Below are 24,664 nucleotides of genomic sequence, written 5' to 3'. Positions count from 1 at the left end.
CGTTTAATAAAATCTAGCAATACTAAGGTCGCTAGTGATTTCCCTTTAGGCAAAGAAATATTTTAATTTGTCGCACTATATTACACTTCTTTGACGCAGGATCGTATTCGTAACTGTTATTCTTCATTCATCTATGGACCATACCATCCCATTTGACTTTTGACGTTACTCTTTGGTCCTCTACTAATCTACTATTCTGTCCGAAGTATCTGCAATCTGCATTGTATTTTTCTCATTTTTTTGTAAACTTTAAATGAGAAGTCGGTGTATAAAAATTTCAAAGGTGTAACTTTCTGAAAAATATCTTCACAATGCCGGATCTTGAGAAATTATCCCTTGGTAAGTGTGTGCAGTAACCTATATGCAGTGTTAGTAATGATCGCCTCGTGTAGCTTACGTGTGCAATAACGATAAATATGTTGTAGGCGAGTTGTATACATCGGAAAAAAATGGATCTGACGACACCGGTGATGGAACTGAGGAGAAGCCGTTTAAAACTATTCTTCAGGCAATGCGACACCACGGAAAGGAACCATTTCCTACTATTTATGTAGATGCAAAGGAAGAGGGAAAAATATATGATGTAGCTGCAAAGTCACAACTGAAGAAAATACAGAAAATTTGGGTGAGAGAGCACCACAAAGCTGCCGACAAGGCCAAGGCTGAGGAGGAGTTGAACGAGAAACGCCAGCAGAACTTGGAGGAAGCCAAGAAAATTGTCATTCAAGAGGACCCCAGTTTACCTAAAGCAAAAGTTATTAAAATATTTCAGGGTAAGTCCCTTTAATTCTTGTAATTCATCGTCTTTTCTTATTTCCAGTAATGGACTATGAGTACTGCTTAAATGCTCCTGCTATTACTTATGCCTTCATACTTAATTTTTTTGGTATATTGGGTTCAGTAAAGTGCAAAAATTTTTTAGTGAATTAAAATAACCAAATTACTACCTATATACATCGAAAATAAAGGTATCTGTGAAGAATGGAAAAAGAATGGAAATTTTGGAATAAATAATTTATACACGAATTTTTGTACCTTATGATTATAAAATCGAATTAGATTGAATTAGTATATTTAAAATTGAATTAGTATATTTAAAAATGAAATTGAATTAGTATATTTACAATTGAAAAATTCGGTTAAGAGAGAACTCAATTAATTAATATTCAATTTTGTATTTATTTAGGTGTTTTCCATATGTGTCATCTATAATGTATGATGCAATGCTTGTAATGTTTGCACTAAGTAGGTATGGGTAATTACTTAGAGGACATTCTATTGATTGGAAATACCAATCTTGATATAGTTTAGAATAAATAGGTATATAGTTATTGTACATTAAAGTAATAGAGCAAATGTAGGAATATTACTACTATGTACTATAATTTATTATGATTAGAACTGTATAAGTATTTTATATTTACCCTATACTTCCAACATCACTTAATTATTAGTATTTGTTAATTAAAAAGGCACTTGGCATTCAATATGTTTTTATTAACAATAATTTAATTTAATGATATGTATATACATACTGAATTGTATTATATAATAAATAAAATCAAAATTAACATTAAATAGAAAAGCTAAACCAAATTTATAAAATTGAACCTTAATAATAAAAACATTTATAAATATAACATCTGTCCAATAAGTGTGCTTGTAGCATACTGCCTAGATTGAAGCTATTCTCTGCATAGCCATGCAATCATTTTTAATCAAATTAGCTGTATATCTTAATTATTCAGTTCAATATAAAAGAATATGTGATACAATTTTTTAAACTTACAATATATGAATAATCAATATTTATAATAATATTTAATTCAACAAACTGTTAGTCTACAATACTAATAGATAGTTATAGTCTGCGCCAAACTGCTAGTCTGCTCTGATGTTGTCGCAAGCAGGTGTAGTCATACAGTTTGCTATGGTGACGTGATTCATTTCTATATTCGGAGTGGACTAGCAGTTTGGTGTGGACTATACTTATTCTATGCATTATTATTTTAGCAACTGAACACCGTGGTGATAGAATATGTATCCGAGGCTGGGTGCACCGGCTGCGACGACAAGGGAAGGCACTGACCTTCATCACAATTCGTGATGGCACCGGATACCTACAATGTGTTCTGCACGGTGTGCTTTGTCAGACATACAATGCATTGGTGCTGTCTACGGAGTCGTCAATCGTGATCTATGGCACATTAGAAGCTGTACCTGAAGGGAAGACTGTAAGTTTTCATTATAATGTTAATTTAAATACTGTCCTACTGCAGGGCGCAGGTCTCCTTTCAGAGTGAGAAAGGTTTAGAATGTAGTCCCTTAACTAATGTGTTACCCCTTACATTTTCATAATGAACTGTGAAAGATACTCAGATGGAATATTTTTAGAGGAACAGAGAAACAGAAGAACTCTGATCAGTGAATAACTCAAGTACATTTTAATACACCTTTTTTTTTTGAAGGTGATAGAAACCCTTTCTAGTTCGACTCCATGGAGGTGGACTACATGTTTGCCTGCTACTTCTATGATATTAAAAAAATACGTGTGGCACTCGGAGACTGCCGCGGTAAAGCTATTGCATAGCATTTTTTATACTATGAAAACGCTCAGAAGGAATTCCAGAAATACAATATATTCTTCCATAATCATCAACATTTACATTAATACATCTTTATCCACTATTTTATCATATCTCTATTATATAAGACATTGCAAATATCAGCTGACATTTCATAACTCCAAGCAAGACTGAACATTCTAAAATATAAAATAGAAAAGTATTTAATAAGTGACATAAAGTATTAACAACCAGCAATATAAATGGATCAATGCGATGTGCCTGTGACATTTGGCCGAATGTTACAGGTACATCGCATTTTTCATTAATAAATGCACTTTGTTTATTCATATTTAAAACACTTTGTACACAAATTATTTGTATCATAAATCATAATGGCGTTTTATTTTGTGCTGTCAAGTCTGTCAGTTGTAATTGTACGTTTAAAAATAACAAACACTCTTTTACGTTATTTTATCAATCCAGAATTCAACATAGCTTATGTTGATAAAACATATTATTTGGATAATATGGTAATATAATTTTGAATTTTATAATGGGAATATAAAATTAAGGTTATCAAATAAAATAATAAGGAATGTAAAATAATACTTTATTCAATTATATCCATATTTTTCTATTGACAGTCAACAACTCGGTTGCCTGGAGACTTGATATCCAACAGTCCTCCACCGCTATTTTCACTTACACCACCAGGGGCGCCGGCAGCATTTGGTCAAGGTGACGGCGCACCAGTATGCCATTTTCAGTTCTGACTTCATAATGGAGTCTACCTAATCTTCGGATGACGACTCCGAACTCCCATTTAACTCTTGGGTTGGTGTAACTGCGGACTTGTACCTTATCACCTTGTCCGAACTCCTGCGTTGGCGGTGCATTGTAATGTAATCTGGATAGTGGGGCGGATTTCGTAAATAAGGCATGCATATAGGTTCTTACCTCTCTGCCTAACATCAACTGATAAGGTGATAACTCTTTTGTATTAGGTGTACGTCTCAAGCGTGCCTTGACAGTTAACAGTTTATCAAATAAACTTCCGCTCTTGCTGATATAAAAGAACATTCAGGTATTAGCCGATTATTTTCTTTTTGTACATTCAAAAATTTAAATTTTAGCTTTGTATATATCTCTTCAAATTCGTACCTGTATTTTATTTCGTCTTCTAAATTTTCTTCTTCTGTAAGCCATTCAATTTTTTCTTGAATCGCGTAGAATTTGTTCAAATTTTCTTGTAAAGAATTCAGTCGTATATTTATTTCTTCAATGTCAATTTTTTCTATTCCCGAAATGTAATTTTCGGTTCGTTTCATTAACCCACGTAATGTGGCTCGTATTTCCTTATTGTTTTTAGTTCATTCGACATCTCGTCGCCAATATCAAATAAAATAATAAGGAATGTAAAATAATACTTTATTCAATTATATCCATATTTTTCTATTGACAGTCAACAACTCGGTTGCCTGGAGACTTGATAGTTGGATATCAAGTCTCCAGGCAACCGAGTTGTTGAAAGGTGTTACTTATTTTCGTTACGGAATTTCTCGATTCGGTCGCCGCGCTCAAAGCCCGCGATAAAAGCTATGCAATAGCTTAAAAACTGTGTTTTTATATGACATGTTATTTCTGACCAGGCTCCAGGTGGTCATGAGTTAACAGCAGACTACTGGGAGCTGATTGGACTTGCCCCACCCGGTGGTGCTGATGCTATACTTAACGAGGAGGCTTTGCCTGATGTACAACTTGACAACAGGTAATTTTTCTTTGATAATTTGAAACAAAACTTTCTGTCTGTTTCTCATAAAAAACAGATTATTTTGGTTAATTCCTTAATAAACACCAATTCTTGTCTTCTTGATTATATTTTGTTCTTTTTCTATTATGTCTTATATTTTTTTGTAATCAATAATTTGGTGACATGTAAAATCATGTGTTTTCCTTAAATTTTCAACAATCATCATGCATATTGACCATTATGCAAACACTAATACAATAATAACAACAATAAAAAATAAATAGAATGAACATTCAAACACCCAGATATAGAACAGTAAACTAAATTCATTATTTATATATCTATCTAGCTGGAAAATGATTACAGAACATAGTGGCATGATAGACTGGTATGATTTGATTTGATGTTTAGGAAACTTGTAGACAATTGCCTCCAAATGTCTACAAGTTTCCTGAGCACACATTTGGTCCCTCAGATATCAAATAGCAACTTCATAGTGTTGTACTGTAATTAATTATGTTCCCAACCAGGCACATAATGATCCGCGGCGAGAACACGTCGAAGGTGCTTCGAGCACGTGCCGCAGTAACTCGGGCGTTCCGCGAGCACTTCGCGTCGCGGCACTACAGCGAGGTGGCGCCGCCCACGCTCGTGCAGACGCAGTGCGAGGGCGGCAGCACGCTCTTCAAGTTCAGCTACTTCGGGTATGTTGCTCACCGAATATTGACGAATACGCATCCATACATATGAACATCATATTGGCAGAAAAAGGAATATTATTATCACTAATATTCGTTTTTCTGCCGCACAGTATCGGTATTTTGGCGCGAACCTACATATTGAATATAGACGAATATATAAACGAACGTAGTCGTGGCCGTGTTCGTGCTTGATACTCGCTGAGTAGAGAATAATAAACAAGAATACTTGTAAGCAACTTGTTCTTGTGTATTTGTATTCAATACGAATAAGCATGTCTTCGCTCATTTCAAATTTTTGCGCTTCTCAAAGGATCATCATACCCATGCCTTAGTCGCGAATTGTTATCCATGTCAAAAATTTTGTATTCACTAAAAATACGCACGTATTATTCCGTAAACTATTCGACAATTTCTCTGCATTTTGGAGTTAATCGCGAGCAGGGATGGTATTTTATTTCCAATGTATTGTTACCAGGGAGCAGGCGTACCTGACGCAGAGCTCGCAGCTGTACCTGGAGACGTGCCTGCCGGCGCTGGGCGACGTGTACTGCATCGCGCAGTCCTACCGCGCGGAGCAGTCGCGCACCCGGCGGCATCTCGCCGAGTGAGTGCATTTACAACACCTTAAGATCATGATCATGGTCAAATCAAATCAAATTGTTTTTTTTAATTTTAAATAGGTTCCTTACACATCTCTTTTTGAATATCAATACAACTACCACCACTTCACAAGGTGTTTCGTTATGGAGAAGAAGCGGCGTTTTCTCATAAAAAATTACTTAAACTTAATATAATGTTTAATAAATAAATTGATGTCTGTATGTCTGTCCTATATAGAATAATAAACTATGCATTTGATCATGTAACGAACTTTAGCAAAGTTGTTGTGCATGAGCTCAGAAGGTTTCCGAGTTTGTACTACCAATTTTCAATAGATTGCACTACCTTCTGATTTATTTCAGTTGATGGTGTAGCAACATACGCAAGGTACAGATAGTATGTAATATAATATTATATCATGCATCTGTATTTAATTAATTGTGGATTCAAGGTTAATCTATTCCAAATGCTCTTCTAATTTCTCGGTCATATACATACATACATATTAGGAATTAATTATTGCATCCTACAGTGATGTAAAAACTCATTGTGAGGAAACCTACCTGCCTGAAAGCCTCAAACAAAATCTATAGCAAATTCTATGTATTAAAGTCAAATTGAGTTATAATTATGGTTCTAAATTAGTATTATTTTTGTGTGTTCAGGTACAGCCACGTAGAAGCGGAATGTCCATTCATCACATTCGAAGACTTGCTGAACAGGTTAGAGGACCTGGTAGTGGATGTAGTGGACAGGGTGTTGGCTTCACCTGAAGGACACTTGGTCTACGAACTCAACCCAGACTTCAAGGTTAGCTATTATTTTCGTTCTTCTATCTATCTACCTATCTATCTAGAGAGTTGCCAGATTATAAAAATATGGTTTCAAAGATATGTTGATATACAGGGTGAATTTTTAAAACGGGCCTTCAGGGCCAAATCCGAAACTATAAGGATTAGCGAAAAATGCTGAAAGGAGTTACGAGGCCGATTTTGATAAAAACTAAAATTGCATCATTAGTTTTTTTAAATATTTTTTTCCTTAGCCGGGAATCGAACGAGTTCATTTTGAAAAAAATTACACCTCTATATTATTCCACTATCTGATAGTGTCGCTTATAAGGATCAAATTCTGGGAAGTAATGTTATGTGACAAATCAAAGGAAAAGGAAAATTTTGAAGAAAATACGTATTTTTCCATACATTGGCATACTAATCCTTAAGGATTATACATAACAAATGATTTATGTATAATTCTTTAGAAACAGACATAAGTCATACCATTGAAGAATTTGTTGGTTAATCAACTAATTATTCGATGTTATGACTATGACATACGGTTTAGTATGAGAAAGTAATAGTTTGGCAAATAAGTTACCGCCGTTTTTAGGATTTATTTTTTAAAGAAAATAGATAACTGATTAAATAGTAAATTCTTATTGTTTGTTGTTTACAACTTCGTTTCAACGTTAAATATGATTTTCTATATTTCTTTTTTTAGTAATCACTCGGATTTGACTCTAAAAAGTAATTCTCGCAAATTGTCAACTTTACATCTGTATTAAACGAAACTCTATTATAATGGTCCTAAAAATAACCTTAGCTAAATCGGACATAAAAATATAAATTATTGGGAAACAAAACGTCCATTTCGAATGATTAGAAACATTGAGCCAAAAAAAATGTTAATACACGAAATGTTCAAATTAATGAATGGCAGGAACTTAACTGCCAACTTAATATGAAAAAATATGTATTTCCTTAAAATTGAGGCTTTTCCTTTAGTTTGTCATTTATCATTACTTTCCAGATTTTGATCCTTATAAGCAACACTATCAGATAGTGGAATAATATAGAGGGTGCATTTTTTTTCAAAATGAACTCGTTCGATTCCCGGCTAGGGAAAAAGTTATTTTAAAAAAGTAATGATGCAGTTTTAGTTTTTATCAAAATCGGCCTCGTAACTCCTTTCAGCATTTTCGCTAATCCTTATAGTTTCCGATTTGGCCCTGAAGGCCCGTTTTAAAAATTCACCCTGTATATGTCGAGCCTCGAATTTAGTATATATAATGAGCTACCTTAGGATAATTACTGTAATAAATTTATGACCCCAATGTATTTTAATTGACGAGGATCATAAAAAAAATAATTATAAATTGACAATGTGTCGGAATCATTGTTGCCGCAATTTTTTGATACCCTCAAGCCTCTATGTATCTAGTGTAGAGAATATAACATGTAACGAGATGTAAATGGATTTCCAGAAACCAGAGAGGCCATTCAAACGCATGGAGTACACGGAAGCGATAGAGTACCTGCGCGCCAACAACATTACAAAGGATGATGGCTCCTATTATGAATTTGGAGAGGTGAGATAAGTGTTTTATGAACTACTAGCTTTTGCCCGCGGCTTCGCCCGCGTTTAAAAGAAAATAATATAACATTCTGACATACATAAAACTGTAAATTCGTACCTTCACCTTTGCTAAAGATCATCACTTGATCAAATGCATAGTTTACGATTCAATCCTTACATTAAAATAATCGATGTTTTGGGTCCAATAAATCGATTCTCCGATTAATCAATCTTAGATCGCCATCCCTAGTTCCCGTGGGATTTCCGGGACTAAAACTATCCTATGTCCATTCTCGGGTCTCAGACTATCTTTGTACAAAATTTCATTAAAATCGGTTCAGTGGTTTAGGCGTGAAGAAAAGACAACCAGACAGACAGACAGAGTTACATTCGGATTTATAATATTAGTAAGGATTTGTTACTCACTGATTACTGACTTATTATGAAAAGAGCTGGGACTATAGTCTACCACGCAGGATGACTCTTCCTTTTATTTTATAGTAGTATTGTAATTGTTGTGTCTGAGTGGACTTTTATGTGACATATAGAATTATAACTTAATAGTATGACAATAAAATTGAAAATACCTTAGCAAGCCATGCACACCAGACTTAGGCAACTGTGGTATGTCTTGATTTGATTATTATCAAAATTTAAATTTTATCCCCATACATCAAGTTAATAATACATGCCTACACTCAAATGTACTTCATCATCAACCCATTAATACTGTCCCACTACTGGGCACGGGTCTCCTCTCAGAAAGATAAGGATTAGGCCATAGTCCACCGCTCTGGCCAAGTGCGTATTGGTAGACTTCACATACCTTTGAGATTTTTTTTATGAATCTCTTTCTCTTTCTCGTTTTCCTTCCTCAACTGTACTTGTCATACTTAAATTGTACATGATGAACGATTATTATTTAAAAAAAACTTACAAATAAAATCTTCAAAGATTTAATTTTCAGTTATTTTAATATTAACAGTTAGTAGTTGATATTGTTATAGCTTATCTGTGGGTCACTCAGTGCTGACGTCATTTCTTTACAACTGTTCAAACTATACGAAACTTGATATTTGTTTCTGTATTGTTTCAGTTATTTATCTACATTTCGTAAGATTTTTAATTTTTGTACAGAACGTGTAGAAAAGTATTGACACAATTGATATGGTTAATTAAGTTACGAAATAATGACATAATAACCTTCAATATGCATATTATAATGGTTAAAGTATATCTACGATTAATATAGGTTCATATACAGTGAGTAGTTACTATGTCTACCATATTATGTACTCGTTTTTGGCCGCGACTTCGCCCGCGTTTAAAAGAAAATAATATGACATACTACCATACATAAAACTGAAAATTTGTACCTTCATTGGAGTAACAGTGGCGCCATCTGGCGAAAATTGGTCGTACCAACTCTGAAACCTTCGTGAGCTCATGGTCAACAACTTTGCTCAAGATCATCACTTGATCAAATGCATAGTTTACGATGCAATCCTTACTAATATGGATTAAAATAGTCGACTTTTTGATCCAAAAGATCGATTCTCTGATTAATTGATCTTAGATCGCCATCCCTAGTTCCCTTAGGATTTCCGGGATAAAAACTATCATATATCCTTTCTCGGGTTTTAGACTATCTTTGTACAAAATTTCATTAAAATCGGTTTAGTGGTTTAGCCGTGAAGAAGAGACAAACAAAGACAGACAGACAGAGTTACTTTCGGATTTATAATATTAGCAAGGATGTATGTCCACATTTTTTGACACATCCTGCAGCCTAAATGGCTAAGTTTTTTTTAAATAATTATTTGGTATTAGTAACTTTATAAATATAATTCCATTATTTAATAACCTGAATTAACTATATGTGTCAAACCAAAACACCCTGTTTGCAAAAATGCTACTCGAAAATCTTCTTTATGACTTAATTAACGATAACCAAAAAAAATATAATACGAAAGTCTATGAATGCAAAAAACTTTTAAATAGTTGGTTAAAATCTCTTACTACTGAGGAAATACAAAATTTGATATAAGGTTTAATTGCGTAGGATAAATACGTATACAGGGTGAATTTTTAAAACGGGCCTTCAGGGCCAAATCCGAAACTATAAGGATTAGCGAAAAATGCTGAAAGGAGTTACGAGGCCGATTTTGATAAAAACTAAAACTGCATCATTACTTTTTTAAAATAACTTTTTCCCTAGCCGGGAATCGAACGAGTTCATTTTGAAAAAAAATACACCCTCTATATTATCCCACCATCTGATAGTGTCGCTTATAAGGATAAAATTCTGGGAAGTAATGTTATGTGACAAATTAAAGAAAAAGGAAAATTTTGAAGAAAATATATATTTTTCCATACATTGCCATACTAATCTTTAAGGATTATACATAACAAATGATTTATGTGTAATTCTTTAGAAACATACGTAAGTCATACCATTGAAGAATTTGTTGGTTAATCAACTAATTATTCGATGTTATAACCGTGACATACGGCTTAGTATGAGTAAGTAATAGTTTGGCAAGTAAATTACCGCCGTTTTTAGGATTTATTTTTTAATAAAAATAGATAAGTGATTAAATAGTAAATTGTTATTGTTTGTTGTTTATAACTACGTTTCAACTGTAAATATAATTTTCTATATCTCTTTGTTTAGTTATCACTCGGATTTGACTCGAAAAAGACATTCTCGCAAATTGTCAATTTTACATCTGTACAAAACGATACTCGGCCCATAGCGAGTTAAATCTATTATAATGGTCCTAAAAGTAACCTTAACTAAGTCGGACATAAAAATATAAATTCTTGAAGAACAAAACGTCCATTTCGAATGATTTGAAACATTGAGCCAAAAAATTGTTAATACACGAAATGTTTAAATTGATGAATGGCGGGAACTTAACTGCCAAATTAATATAAAAAATATATGTATTTTCTTAAAATTGAGGCTTTTCCTTTAGTTTGTCACTTATCATTACTTCCCAGATTTTGATCCTTATAAGCAACACTATCAGATAGTGGAATAATATAGAGGGTGTATTTTTTTTCAAAACGAACTCGTTCGATTCCCGGCTAGGGAAAAAGTTATTTTAAAAAAGTAATGATGCAGTTTTAGTTTTTATCAAAATCGGCCTCGTAACTCCTCTCAGCATTTTTCGCTAATCCTTATAGTTTCGGATTTGGCCCTGAAGGCCCGTTTTAAAAATTCACCCTGTATATACACATACGCGCATGCAGACTTGCACTCATATTGTGTTTTCATATAAGGTGGTAGAATCCTTTGTGGTTCGACTCCGGCGGCACCACCGCCACACCTATTTCTACCTAATAACAGCAGTGTTAGGCGCTGCTGTGTTCCGGTTTGAAGGGTGTGGTCAGGGAGACAGACTTTTCCGAGGCGTTCCAGCTTAGTCCTCAGGGGTAGCTCAGGTAGGAATATCTAATCCTATCTCGGGTTGATTACAGATGTCCATGAGCGGTAGTAGCCACTTAACATCAGGTGGACTGCATGCTCGTCTGCTACTCTTATATAATAAAAAAAAATGTATTATTTTAGCTATGAGTTTTTATTTCAATGTACGATGTTGGACCGGGGTGTACCTAACACAAGCATTGCTTAACAGATACCCCATACCTTTTATAAAATATTAAATAGTATGCATTTTCTTATATTTATAGGACATCCCAGAGATGCCGGAACGTAAGATGACAGACGCGATCGGCGTACCAATCCTGCTGTGCAAGTTTCCGGCGGAGATCAAGTCGTTCTACATGTCGCGCTGTGCGGACGACCGCCGGCTCACAGAGTCTGTTGATGTGCTGATGCCGGGCGTCGGGGAGATCGTGGGCGGCTCCATGAGGATATGGGACCATGAGGAGCTTATGGAAGGTACGTTGGTGGAAGGATATTAGGAAGAAACGTGTGATGTCCGCAAGACTTATGTTTCTCTTATAACAGCAGTGTAATTTCTGCTGTGTTTAGTTTGGCATAGTGATAGATCGAGCTTATTAAAATTGGACCTGTATCTGGATACAAATGCACACGAATGCACTGACTGCACTGTAATACAATACTACGCTTAAAGTTCATTTATATTTACCAAGCTTGAGCCATGGTAGACAAGATAATATTATTAGATATAATTATGATTGACGGCCTGTGTTTGCGCAGCCGAGTTACGATATGTATGTATGTATAAATACGCTAATTAAATTGCATAAGAAAATATTATCTTGTCTGTGGCAACATGAGTAACGTTCAATAAAAATAAATGGCGCCTTGTAATGAGTCGATCATGACTTTTTTAGAAATTACTTGGTTTATTGTATGCAGATCAGAACAATGAAATTATCCCATCAAAATTTACTGGAAATGTCAGTAAATCTTGTGTCATGTTCCTATTGCTCTATCTTGCTGTAGTTTTTACACCTATAGCATAATGACGACCCGCGTGGCGGAGCGGCCACCATACCGCTCTGACGCGCAAAGGATCCCGGGTTCGATCCCCGGCCAGACAGATATCTAAATGATGAATTAAGATTTCTGTTTCTGGGTCTGGGTGTTTGTGTATTTGTCTATGTGTGTGTCCATGGCACCCACGACACACGGAATCCTAGTGTGGGGCTGTGAGTGTAGAAAGCGTTTATTATTTTTATTATTTATTATAATCTATCACGTGTGTGTCAGGTTACAAGCGGGAGCAGATCGACCCGTCCCCCTACTACTGGTACACGGACCAGCGCAAGTTCGGCTCGGTGCCGCACGGCGGCTACGGGCTGGGGCTGGAGCGCTTCCTGTGCTGGCTGCTCGCGCGACACCACATCCGCGACGTCTGCCTCTACCCGCGCTTCCTGGAACGATGCACACCTTAATACACCCGTACCACACTGTACCCCACACGATGCTGTAGTACCCCCACAATACTTCCAAATTTCATATCCTACCATACTTTTTTTTATACATATTTGAGGACGTTCGGTGGACAAGCTGCTTAGTAAATGTATGTACGCTACTTCGGCGCAGTCATTAATTATCGGTATCGGCTCGGTATCGGTGGTTGGTGGACAAACAGCGTAAGGATAAAGCGAACGTGCTACCTGATGGAAAGTAGTCAACGTCGCCTATGAACATTTGCAGCACCAGAGGAGTCGCCAATGCACCGCCGGCTTTGAAGGAGAACTCTTTTGTGCACCTTTTTTGGATAGCCCCATGTCATAGCGCTCTGCATACCCCATAATACTTCCAAATTCCGTAGCCTCCCATACTCCAATATACCTCACAAATTACCAGATTTACCCAGCTTTACGTTACACACCGAAACATACCCCGCAATTAGTTCCCACTATAAATGGCAGCCTGATAAAGTATACTAAGCTCCGTCAAATTCAATATATTTCCACTCCGACTTCACTATGCACTAACATACTCCCACTATTACTCCGCACCTTGACACACTGCTATGATTTATCATACACTACAGTAGTCAATCATAAGGCAAAATACTACCTAACTTTACCACATCAAGTCCTAACACTACCATCCCTCTAGTCCATCATACCATACTCCACCAAAACACTAGAAAATTCTTTCTAGCATCTTTTTTTACAAATTATTTAAATCCTTAAAAATACTAAACAAATGTTTGGAATAATGTGGTAGAAAAATAACCCCAGTGAGAACCTTCTATTCACTTGACGCATAGACTCCGATATAGCAGATATCTTTCGGACAATTATAGTGGTTCAAATCATTTATCATTTCAAACATTGTATTTGTATCTGTACAACGAAATTACCAAAATCATTTAATAACAATTGCACTTGGATGTCAAGATGCTATTCAAAGTCCTATTAAATGATTAATTACTATATTTATAAAATATATATGGTTAAAGAAATCGCTATTATATATTTCGTTATCATTCAAACCTTATTGCATTTTTGTTCTCATGCATTTTGATAAAATAAGCAACCAATGAAATAAATAAAATAATACATACATTCTCAAAGGCATTTGACCTTTTCTTGTTTTTATGTCTACATAGATAGATAGATAGTTTGCAGGGTTTCAAATTAAAATAAATTAATTATTCATTTATTTTTAGTTAAAATTAACTAACATAATGAGGTATAATTTTTAATTGTGTTAAGGTAATAACTTTAAGGCAAGCAAAATATATGTATAGCTGTTGTTATTTTGTAATTCAAAGTTGCTTAGAATGGAAATAAATTTGTGTTTTATATAAATGCGTTTTACTTTACCTTGAAGATTGTTACACGGAGCTGGAAATTGCTTATATGTCTGAAATGAAATGAAATATATTTATTTTGTATAGGCCAACGAAGGCACCTACAAATTGTCAGGTACAATATTTTTCTTAAACTACTACCGGATCGGAACGCGACCTCTACTGAGAAGATCCGGTAAGAAACTCAGTGGGTTTGTCTTTTTTTAAATAATAATTATTCACTTTTCTTAATGCCATCATTTTTACATATAATTAATAAAGCATTAGCTCCAGTATCTTGCTTTACATTTGGGTCAGGACCAAATTTTTGACGTAATTGCACAACGGAAATCACAACGGAATATGTCACACTGGAAAATAAATGTAGCACAATAGAATTATAAGGGTGTGTGCAAATAGTCATAAGATTTTAAGAAAAGTGGAATATAAAAAAAAAAACATCATCTTTCAAGAAAAATTTAATAAATCGAAAACTAAAACACTGCTTGTTTTTTCTTACACTTACAACAATAATTTTAAACATTCAAAATTCTTATACAATTAAATAGTCATTGGTCCATTTACTGCTTTTATTAACAACTTTACTTACTTAATTGTATCCTATAAAATATAGCAACGACGATATACACGATATAAACGATAGCAACGACGTGCTCTTTTACATTCGATTGCCACTGGTTCATTTATGTTAAGTTTTTTACGTTTAGCATCTCTCCATTGTTTTCTCACATCTTGTTTTTCATTTTCGCTCATATCGCCTATTTTTCGTTTTTTAGCTTTCGTTCTTTCCAAGTTTTTCTTCTTCATTTCTTAAAATTTTTGGGGATTTTCCCTTTTTAGTTTCTCCCGGTACTTTCGACATCGCTCAGCATCTGAAAAGAAAAAGGTACTCGGTCTTGACAAATAACATTAACTGCTAATTTGACTTGCTTAACTTCACACGAAGAATCGAGAAAAAACATAAACCTATCAGAATTATTTAAAAGAATTTTCACTGTTGCAATGAACATACTTTTAAGGCTAAAAACTCATCAAAAGGCAGCGGCCAGACGGCCAGCGGAGGCGTTAAATCATATTCCCAAGAAATTAAAGAGTCTAATACTTTAATGCATTATAAAACTGAGTTTTGAGCCTAAGCGAGCTTGCTGATGACGCGATGTGATGCAATTTGACCGACGCGACGCAAGGACAATTTTCATTTTTAGTAAGTAGAAATTGCAAATCGCACGAATCGCCTCATGAGCAAGCTCGCTAAGAATAAATAAAAACTAAGAAAAGCTAAGACTAAGCAAAACCTTTTATAGAAAAACTTTTTTTCTTAAATTACAAGTCCCAAAAAGTAGGTACCCTATCTATTTTAAATTTATTAATAAACATGCTTGAGATGAAAAAAATACTGAGATTTACAAACATCGGAACAGGCAAGAAATATAACGTGACAACAAATGTGGCAAAAAATAACTATTAATAAAATACAAAATTATGAGAATTTTAATAAGACCCAGTAGCATCTCAAAACATACCAACTAATACAATAGGTACCCTCCTTTAGGCCTCTGGCGTAGTAATTTAAAATAATGTAGGAAGTTAATATATTTAAACATTTTCGAATAAAATACTAAATTCGTTAATGACATAAGAATTATTGTAAACATAACTTTAGAAATTTCCCTTGTGACACGTCGCACAATTTCGTGTCACAAATCGCACAATGGAATGAAAATTGTTCACGACATAACCTAATACTTGCAATAATTAACAAACTGAACCATTAATTGAACACTTCTGCTTCCTATTTAACAATAAAGATAACAGGAATGAATAAATATAATTCAATTTCTAGAAAATCATAAAAAATATTAAAGTTTTACTCACCTAAAGTCCGGAAATCTTAACGACACGCGCTGACGACACAAACAAAATGTCAACTGACATTTAAAAAACATGGCGGTTTATCCAAAATGTTGTTGCCAATACTTGAAGCCAATGTTGCCATACTTAAATAATCAACTAAATCCTAAATCTGATTTTTGGTTTGGACATAATAGCGTCGCACAACAGGTGTGTTACAATGGAAAGAATTTTGGGACGTATGTAAAATTAATTGTAAAAACTATATTATCAATGGTTATTGTGCTATTGTTAATGAAAACGATTACTGGTGTTTATAAGGATTTAATAATATCAAGGTATGAATGCTAGCTTACGTCAAACAAAAACTTCGGCCAAAATATTCTTAGGTAGTCAAGCAAGGACATGCGTATTTTGTATGGCGCAAAAATATAAAGAGTTCGATATTATATTATTTTTAAAGAAATTAAGCTTCAAATTAAGTTATTTGATGAATGAGACTGTTAACAGTAACATAAGATATTATTATAAAATATGCCAAATTATTTTTAGGCGTGTAAAGTACGCAAGTTTTTGTCACTTATGAGTCGGACACTTCAGTTTTTCTGAATCCGTCAAAAATTTGGTCCTGACCCATTTATCTAAAAAAGAAAATGTTCAACAAGAAAAAGAAGTTTGTTCAGCAAGTTCTATGCAGGTATCGAATCACAGTAGTGTTAAGCGCTGCTATGTTCTGGTTCGAAGGGTGTGGTAAGGGAGACATACTTTTCCGAGGCGTTCCAGCTTAGTCTTCAGGTGATAACAGATGTTCATGGGCTACAGTACCCACTTACCATCAGGTGGACTGTATGCTCAACTGATACTCCTATTTTACAATAACAAAATCATCGCATCAGGTTCAGTAGTTTTGGAGCTAAGTTCCTGTAACGGACTGTCGTATAGAGGCACGAGTGATCCAAACACAAATCCAAAAACAAATAAGGGTTGCGTTATTTGTTTTCTAGTACGGAATCCTAAAATTAACTTAATTACATGTAATTAAAACCACGAATATATGATCATTATACAGGTTCGGCAAAATCATAATTTCATGATTAATAATGAATAAAGAATAATAATTGTTCAAGTGTGAGTCAAACTAGCACCCCGAGGGTTCCGTACCACCAATTATATTTTTATTATAATAGCAGCTATAGAAGTGACTTAAAACTGTATACCTATTATATACACAGCGGCCACAATAATACTAATCTGTAAAAAAAATCAAGTGTCTACTAATATTCAGGAGATAGAACCCTGTGACAGGCGGGCAGTCGGCGGAGGCTTAATAAGAGGGTTCCGTTATAACCGGTTGGTCGCGGAACCCTAAAAATGAACATCATTGCATTGTGAAATATGCCGAATGCATAACGGTAATTAATTATTGAAATAAATTCAACATTGTGTTATGGCAAATGCTAATATTTCACGTAAATATAAGTTATGGAACGGGTTGATTCGTTCAATTGGTGCTTTTTGTGCAGAGCTCTAAGGTGACTATAGAAACAAGTACGAGTAAGTATTTGCCCACATTTTTTTCATTTTTCACAAAATATTTCCACAAAAAAGAAATTTGTAAATATGAACGAATATTGCCCTATGCCCTATACAGGTAGTTATGGTACCATTTATAATTGTTTAGTATTTTAAAAAAGTTTCTATAAAGATAAAGGTTTTTTAAATAGATATACCAATTCAATCAAATGAGAATATCATGTAATAATAGACTGAATTAATCAACCTAGTAGTTGAATCTGGTCCTCTCAATTGAAGTTTTGATCCCAGGCTCTCAACGTCAGATTTTTGACATTATATTACTATATAGTGCTATACTATAGCAGTGAAGGAAAACGTTAAGAAACCTTCACTTACAACGCTTTAATAACGCTTTCTACACTCACAGCCCCACAGTAGGATTCCCTGTATCGTGGTGCCATGATACACACAAAGACAAATACACAAACACCCAGACCCAGAAACAAACCTAAATTCATCATTTAGATTTCTCTCTGGTCGGGGATCAAACCCGGGACCTTCTGCGCGTCAGACCGGTATGGTGACCGGTCCGCTAATGATGTGCCGAGTCGGCCATTTTTGGTATCGAGTACTTTAGTACTCATATAAAAAAGAATCGAGTCAGTACTCGAGTCCAAAGTAATCACAAAGTACTCGAGTACTTTGCACAACATACAGTCCAATAGCACGGTAGAGCAAAAAAAAAAAAAACGCCACTCACTACACAAAATTAAACAAGTTTTTACTTGTACGAGTAGTAGTTGTAGTGTACGAGTATCGTCAGTATTCGAGTATTACTGGTACTCGAGTATCACTATTGGTACTCGAGTATGCGAGTTTATGTAAGTACTCGAGTACTGACTCGAGTCGACCTGACTCGGCACATCTCTACACCACACCGATTGGTGCGTACGAAGGTCTGCGACCACACATACCGCCGGCCTTCCCGGGGTCGCTGGCCGGGCGGTTCGGGCTGAGAATTGAGAACAGTAGAACAGTAATGGGTTGACAACAATGTACCTAATCATAAACTTTCAATTAAAATTATGTGTAACGGGTACTCATGATATGCGATATTTTAATTTCTTTATTTATTTCGAACTAGACGTAAGGTAGATAGATTAATCTACCAATAGTACTTGTCAAAGGTTTCTCCTCGCTACCGCAGTTTCGCCGTGACTACGATCTATGCAAATATCGGCAATAAATTAAAAATCGCATAACGTGAGTACCCGTTACATAGTAAAAAATAATATAATTATCAAGTTCCGATATTCTCAGGGTAACCAGCGCAAAATGGCATCAGGCTTCACTAACCGCGACAAAGTCGTCATCTCCGGCATGTCGGGTGCATACCCAAATGCCAATAACGTCAAGGAATTATCCCATATTTTGTATAACAAGGTAAAATGTCCCTTCGAATATAATCATTAATAACATACTCACTAACATACACGTACTTCTTTCTGGATATATTTAAGCTATGAAAATGTTAGGTATAATCCGCGTTAAACTGCTAGTCCGCTCTGAACATAGAAATGAATCGCGTCGCCATAGCAAATTGTATTACTATACGTGCTCGCAACAAATTTATAGCGGATTAGCAGTTTGGCGCGGACTATACCTACATTAAACCAATCTAGTGTATCTAACGTACCCAAACATATTTCTCAGTTCTCTCCATCACTACATAAAAATGCATTATTAGAATGTACTTTTATAATGTACTGTTCTATTAATAAAATCGGTATAATCTGTCTGATGATGATTAAAATCGTATCTTTCAAAAGTTAACTGCGTTGGGACTTAAAACAAAGATGATCGCCTCATATTTGAGTCAACCGGCATTCAGACACTTCAAATCGCTTCATATTTTCATATTTCAACTATTTTATACCAGCAAAATCCAGTGACTACAGACAATCCTCGCTGGAAAGTCGATTATCCTGAAGTAATAAATGCAACCGGAAAAGTTGGAGGGCTGGATTTGTTTGACGCGCAGTTTTTCAAAGTGTATCATCGTCTCAGTAACGCCATGGATGTTGCGTCCAGAAAAATTTTTGAACATACGTATCAAGCTTTATTCGATGCTGGTAAGAGCTTCAATTATCACTTCCTTAACGGTGAACGAAAACGTCGTGAGGAAACCTGCATACCTGAGAAGTCTTAAACAATAAAAAATCTCAAATGTATGTTAAGTCAACCGGATTGGTACAACCGATTTCACTCGAATGTCGCTGAAAATTAAGAAGCAGTGATAATTTAGAGATGATTTTTCGAAATTATGTGTGTATTAGAAATACATTATCACACTTGCTTCTGACAAAGTCTTCTCAGTGTTGTGAAAAAAATATGTTAAGGAAACACGTAAGATTTCGAACAAAATTCCCTACGGTATTATAAGTCTACTAATCCGCATTTGGCCATCGTGGATAATGGCATAAGCCCCTCTCACCCTGAGACCTTTGGGTAGTAATGGGTTGACAATGAATGAATATTGTGAAGAAGATAGCCCTTCGTGATTCCACTCCGGCGACACCACCGCTACACCTATTTCTGCCTAACAACAGCAATGTTAGGCGCTGCTATGTTCTGGTTTGAAGGAGACATATGTTTAAGGGAGACATACTATTTTCCGAGGCGTTTCAGCTTAGGCGTCAGGTGTAGCGGCGCATCTGTGGCCGACCTCAGGTATGAATATCTAGTCCTACCTGGCTTTGATTATAGATTATGTTATGTTCCTATTATGTTCATCGGCGGCAGTAGCTACTTACATCAGGTGGATTGCATGCCCGTCTGCTACTCCCATATTATAAATTCTTGGACGTAATTGGTTGTTTATTATCTTGTAGGTGTGAACCCAATTCACCTTTCCGGAATAAGGATAGGAGTTTACGTTGCATGTAATTTTTCTGTAATGAGCACAGTAACCTTATACACAGACACCATTATCAAGAATGGTCTGGCAATCATGACGTATGTAACATGTTCACATTTTATTTATAGTGCTTGTCAGTGGCGTAACTATAGAGAGCCAGGTAAAATACCGCGGGCCCCCGGACTGACGGGGCCCCTGGCCCGAGAAGCTGCGAGCTCAACAGCACAGATTAATAAATAGTTACTAAGTAATCAAAAGTGACCATAAAAATCTCGAAAATGTGTGTAATGTTTATAGGTATAGGTTTGTAGGTAGGTGCATGAAAAAAAAGTCGCCAGGACCAAACAATCAATAAAATAAGTATTCGTTGACGAAAAATGTCTATATGTCATTTGTAATTTTAAATTACATTGTAATGACTTTTCTCAGGGCCCCATGCATTGAATTTGCCACGGGACTCATATTTTATTGGACTCATATTATATCGGGGTTTTTATTGTTTAACAAGTTAAAACAATAAAAAACTTACGAGATAAGTAACCTCAAAACTATTTAAAATCTGCTGTTTTCTTGAAGTGGGAGTAGTATTGTACCTCGGTCACTGTCGATCAGATGTTCCTTGGTCAGTGGCCAAGGTACAGCCTGGATGTTGTATCTTGGCCTTGAAAATATTGAATTAAATAATTTCACACTCATGTAATTTATTCCAAATCAAATATCCTTATTATTTCAGAAATCATGCCTAAAAGTAAATAAATTAAGAATAAAACGCTTATTAATATGAATAATGTGACAAATGCTATTAAAATGATTAAGGAGAAGAAATTCTCCACTTTCGTGCTTTCAAACCTTTAGGGTTACCAAGAACAATTTTATGGCCGCATCCTATTATTATGGTCCACTTACTGAAAAATCACCCACCAGAATTGATCAGGTGTCTGTTAGTCAGCTAACTTCTTCAGTATTCGTACGAAAAATCGCAAACGTTGATATCGCCACTTTTAATACGAAGCACGAAAAGGAAGACAAAAAGGAAGATCCGGAGTTACCGATACACCAGAAAAGCAAGAAATTGAAAATATAAAGACTAAAAAACATGTTACAACTAAATCAGGGTCCACAAATTTTTCGGAAAAAAACTAGGTTAATTAATAAACTCATTCAATAATGCCAAAAATATCAAAAGAAGAATTCTATCCGAAACAGAAACTAGTGAAGATTCTACCAACGATTCAACGAGTGACACATCTGAAAGGGCCTCCGACAATATCAGTGAAGATGAGAACCTACAGGTTGAACAGTGAACACGTTAATAAAGAAAATTGCAATATTGGAGACTATGTCATATTTATATGTGACTGTTCCTATTTTGTGGGAAAGGTAGAATCAATATCCGAAGAGGCTGTATTACTGAAATCTATGAAAAAAATACTTAAAAACTGTAAATGGCCTGAAAAATAGGATTTGCATCTATACGGTCTATACCAGATAAGTGACATTATAGAAAAAATTAAAATCCCGCAAAAAGTTTGTAAGAACGGAGAGATTTACCATGTTCCAGAGATACAAAAGTACTAGGATTTCTTCTAAATGCTTAAGGTTGAATAATATATAATTTCTTTCTTTATAAACTAAATAAGAACATCTATATGCATTCCGATAAAAAATCTATAGCTGCATATTATATTATATTAAATTAAAATGAAATAAAACCGGATAAGTACGAGTTAAACTCGCGTGTAAAGGTTTCCGTACAAATTTAACACTTAGTGAGAAACAGTTTCTCCCATACGTAATGTATGGGAGAACATGTGGATATAAGTATGTTTAGCAACTGAAAATGTATACATCCAAACTAGAGACGACATTCATACATCTGTTTAATGGATGAAATCTATTGTATACCAAAGTTAGCATGTTAAAAATATATCACAAAACGGGTTGCCAAAAACTGACCAGACAATGATTTGACGGACAAGAAAATAAAAATGGTTCGTAGAGAGTTTATTAAAATAAAATTTGTTTTTTACAAAGTTGTATTTAATTTACAATTTACATACGTGTATGTATGTTAGTTCGGGTCAAATCATGCAAGTCAAATTTGACCCCCTTCCAGCTATTCGATTGAGTTAAACTTTTGCAAGCATATGCAGATCACGTGACGATGCAATATTATTGTGATATGGTCTTATGATGAAGCTGAAGGGTGACCATAGGATCTGTATTAAAACATCCATAGAGTATGAGTTCGTTTGATTTGTTTTGACAAGGACTCTAGACCTAAATGGTATCAAGGGTCTGATGATGGAGCTGCACGATAGCCATGGATCTCTGTAATTAAAAGAAGCAACTTACTTAAGTTTGGTGGACATAGAAATTCTGCATACAATAACGCATTCCTATATTAACAATTCAATCCTCTATTAACTTAATATACAATTTTTCAAATGGGCCTTCAGGGCCAAATCTGAAACTATAAGAATTAGCGAATAATGGTGATTTTCATAAAACTAAAATTCATCATTCGTTTTTTAAAAATCTTGTTCCCTAGCCAGGAATTTTAGTTAATTTTGAAAAAAAAATACACATCCACTATTATTACACCATCAGATAGTGTCACATATTTATTTGATTTTGGTTACTATTGAGTTCAGACATAGTGCATATTTTGTTAGTATTTATATTGTACTTAAAATCTATGTTATTAAAAAAAGATAAAATCAAAGAGAAAAAAGATTTTCTGTGCGACATACCCACAGAGGTCACGCTTACGACGCCGTTGGTACCGCCAGCCACGCGTTGCGTCAGGGATGCGGTCCTCTCGCTGATCGCATATAAAACATTTTCTGTGCGACATACCCACAGAGGTCACGCTTACGACGCCGTTGGTACCGCCAGCCACGCGTCGCGTCAGGGATGCGGTCCTCTCGCTGATCGTATAAATATCATCTGCACGCCATAGATAAGTATAGATATCTCACCGCCTTTTTTACTGAAGGAAGCCATTAAAAGGCTTAGACGGCTGACAATTCTGCCAGCCATTTAATGGCTGTCATGGTGTAATTTACGCGGAACAATGCCGCCATGTGCAGTTACAAAAGCAGTGTGGCGCGGTGGTGCAAAAACACGAAATCGAAGAAAAAGTTCGGAGAAATATCGTTTCTTTCGGAAATTATCTAAAAACTACATTTTTTTAAATATTTTTCAAACACGAAAATAGATGACATTGACAATTTCAATGATCAAAACTGGTTACATTTTCTTGTTAAGAGTGAGTAATCTTTAATAATCTATGCTGCATGCTTATAAAGATCGAATTCTGGGAAGTAATGATTAGTGACTAACTAAAGGAAAAAGCTCATTTTGAAGAAAATACATATTTCATATATTCTCATATTATTTTAATAACAAGTAAAAATTATAGATAAACACCTATTATAATGTAGACCACCAGCACCAGCGAGGGTTAAATTAATTTATGTATACCACTAACGGGTTAGTTATCAACTAAGTATATATAAATAAATGCATATATGACTGTATGTTAATTGAAAATCATTTACGACTAATTTAGTTTACAAATTTATATTTTTTCATTCGTAAATCGTTTTTTAAAGCATAACTATAAAAAGGGAAATTCAACCGTTTGAATCCACTGCGGTCTTTATCGCGGAAACTGACATTCATTGGAATTTTGAAAATACATATCTTCTAAATAGCACTTACTCTTTCTACATTTGATCTCAAGGATGGATTCATCACTTACATTTAACATAAATCAGCAGGAAGAAACGTTCAGTCTGGGTACAATGTACGTCATGAAAGTTACATCTGGTGATTATATTGGTTGCAGATACGAATTCACATTCTACAAACTGTATGCTTATTTGTACTCAATTATACCTGTAAAAACCATTTTCATAAGTCAGATTATGCGTGGCACGCCACCTAAAAATATTATTATGTGGCGTACCTACCCCAGACCATACTGTGTACGAGGAGATCAGATTCTTCTTATTTAGCAGAAGTAACAAATGAGCTTGCAAGCCAACAGCTACCTCTAAGGACTAAGTGGGAACGCCACGAATAAGTGGATCTCCAGTTACTTATAAACTTACAGTGTATTATTTTTCTAGAACAAA

The 24,664-nt window shown here is 35.0% G+C and overlaps 1 protein-coding gene across 1 annotated transcript; it reads left to right on the top strand.

Annotated features, from left to right (window-relative positions):
* The first annotated feature begins 169 nt into the window (after positions 1-169).
* Positions 170-14,237, top strand: AsnRS (asparagine--tRNA ligase). Its single transcript, XM_073078484.1, has 10 exons — positions 170-339; positions 426-773; positions 2,014-2,234; positions 4,217-4,335; positions 4,848-5,021; positions 5,494-5,622; positions 6,284-6,428; positions 7,882-7,986; positions 11,670-11,880; positions 12,679-14,237. The coding sequence occupies exons 1-10, from the start codon at positions 312-314 to the stop codon at positions 12,861-12,863; spliced, it is 1,665 nt and encodes a 554-aa protein (XP_072934585.1). The 5' UTR covers positions 170-311; the 3' UTR covers positions 12,864-14,237.
* Positions 14,238-24,664: the final 10,427 nt, after the last annotated feature.

The sequence above is a fragment of the Epargyreus clarus genome, unplaced genomic scaffold (assembly GCF_041222505.1).
Source record: "Epargyreus clarus isolate Ecla_fem2 unplaced genomic scaffold, WU_Ecla_fem_2.2 ptg000012l, whole genome shotgun sequence".
Taxonomy (NCBI): domain Eukaryota; kingdom Metazoa; phylum Arthropoda; class Insecta; order Lepidoptera; family Hesperiidae; genus Epargyreus; species Epargyreus clarus.
The sequence above is the reverse complement of the archived record's forward strand: the minus strand, read 5'-3'. Positions and strand labels throughout refer to the sequence as shown.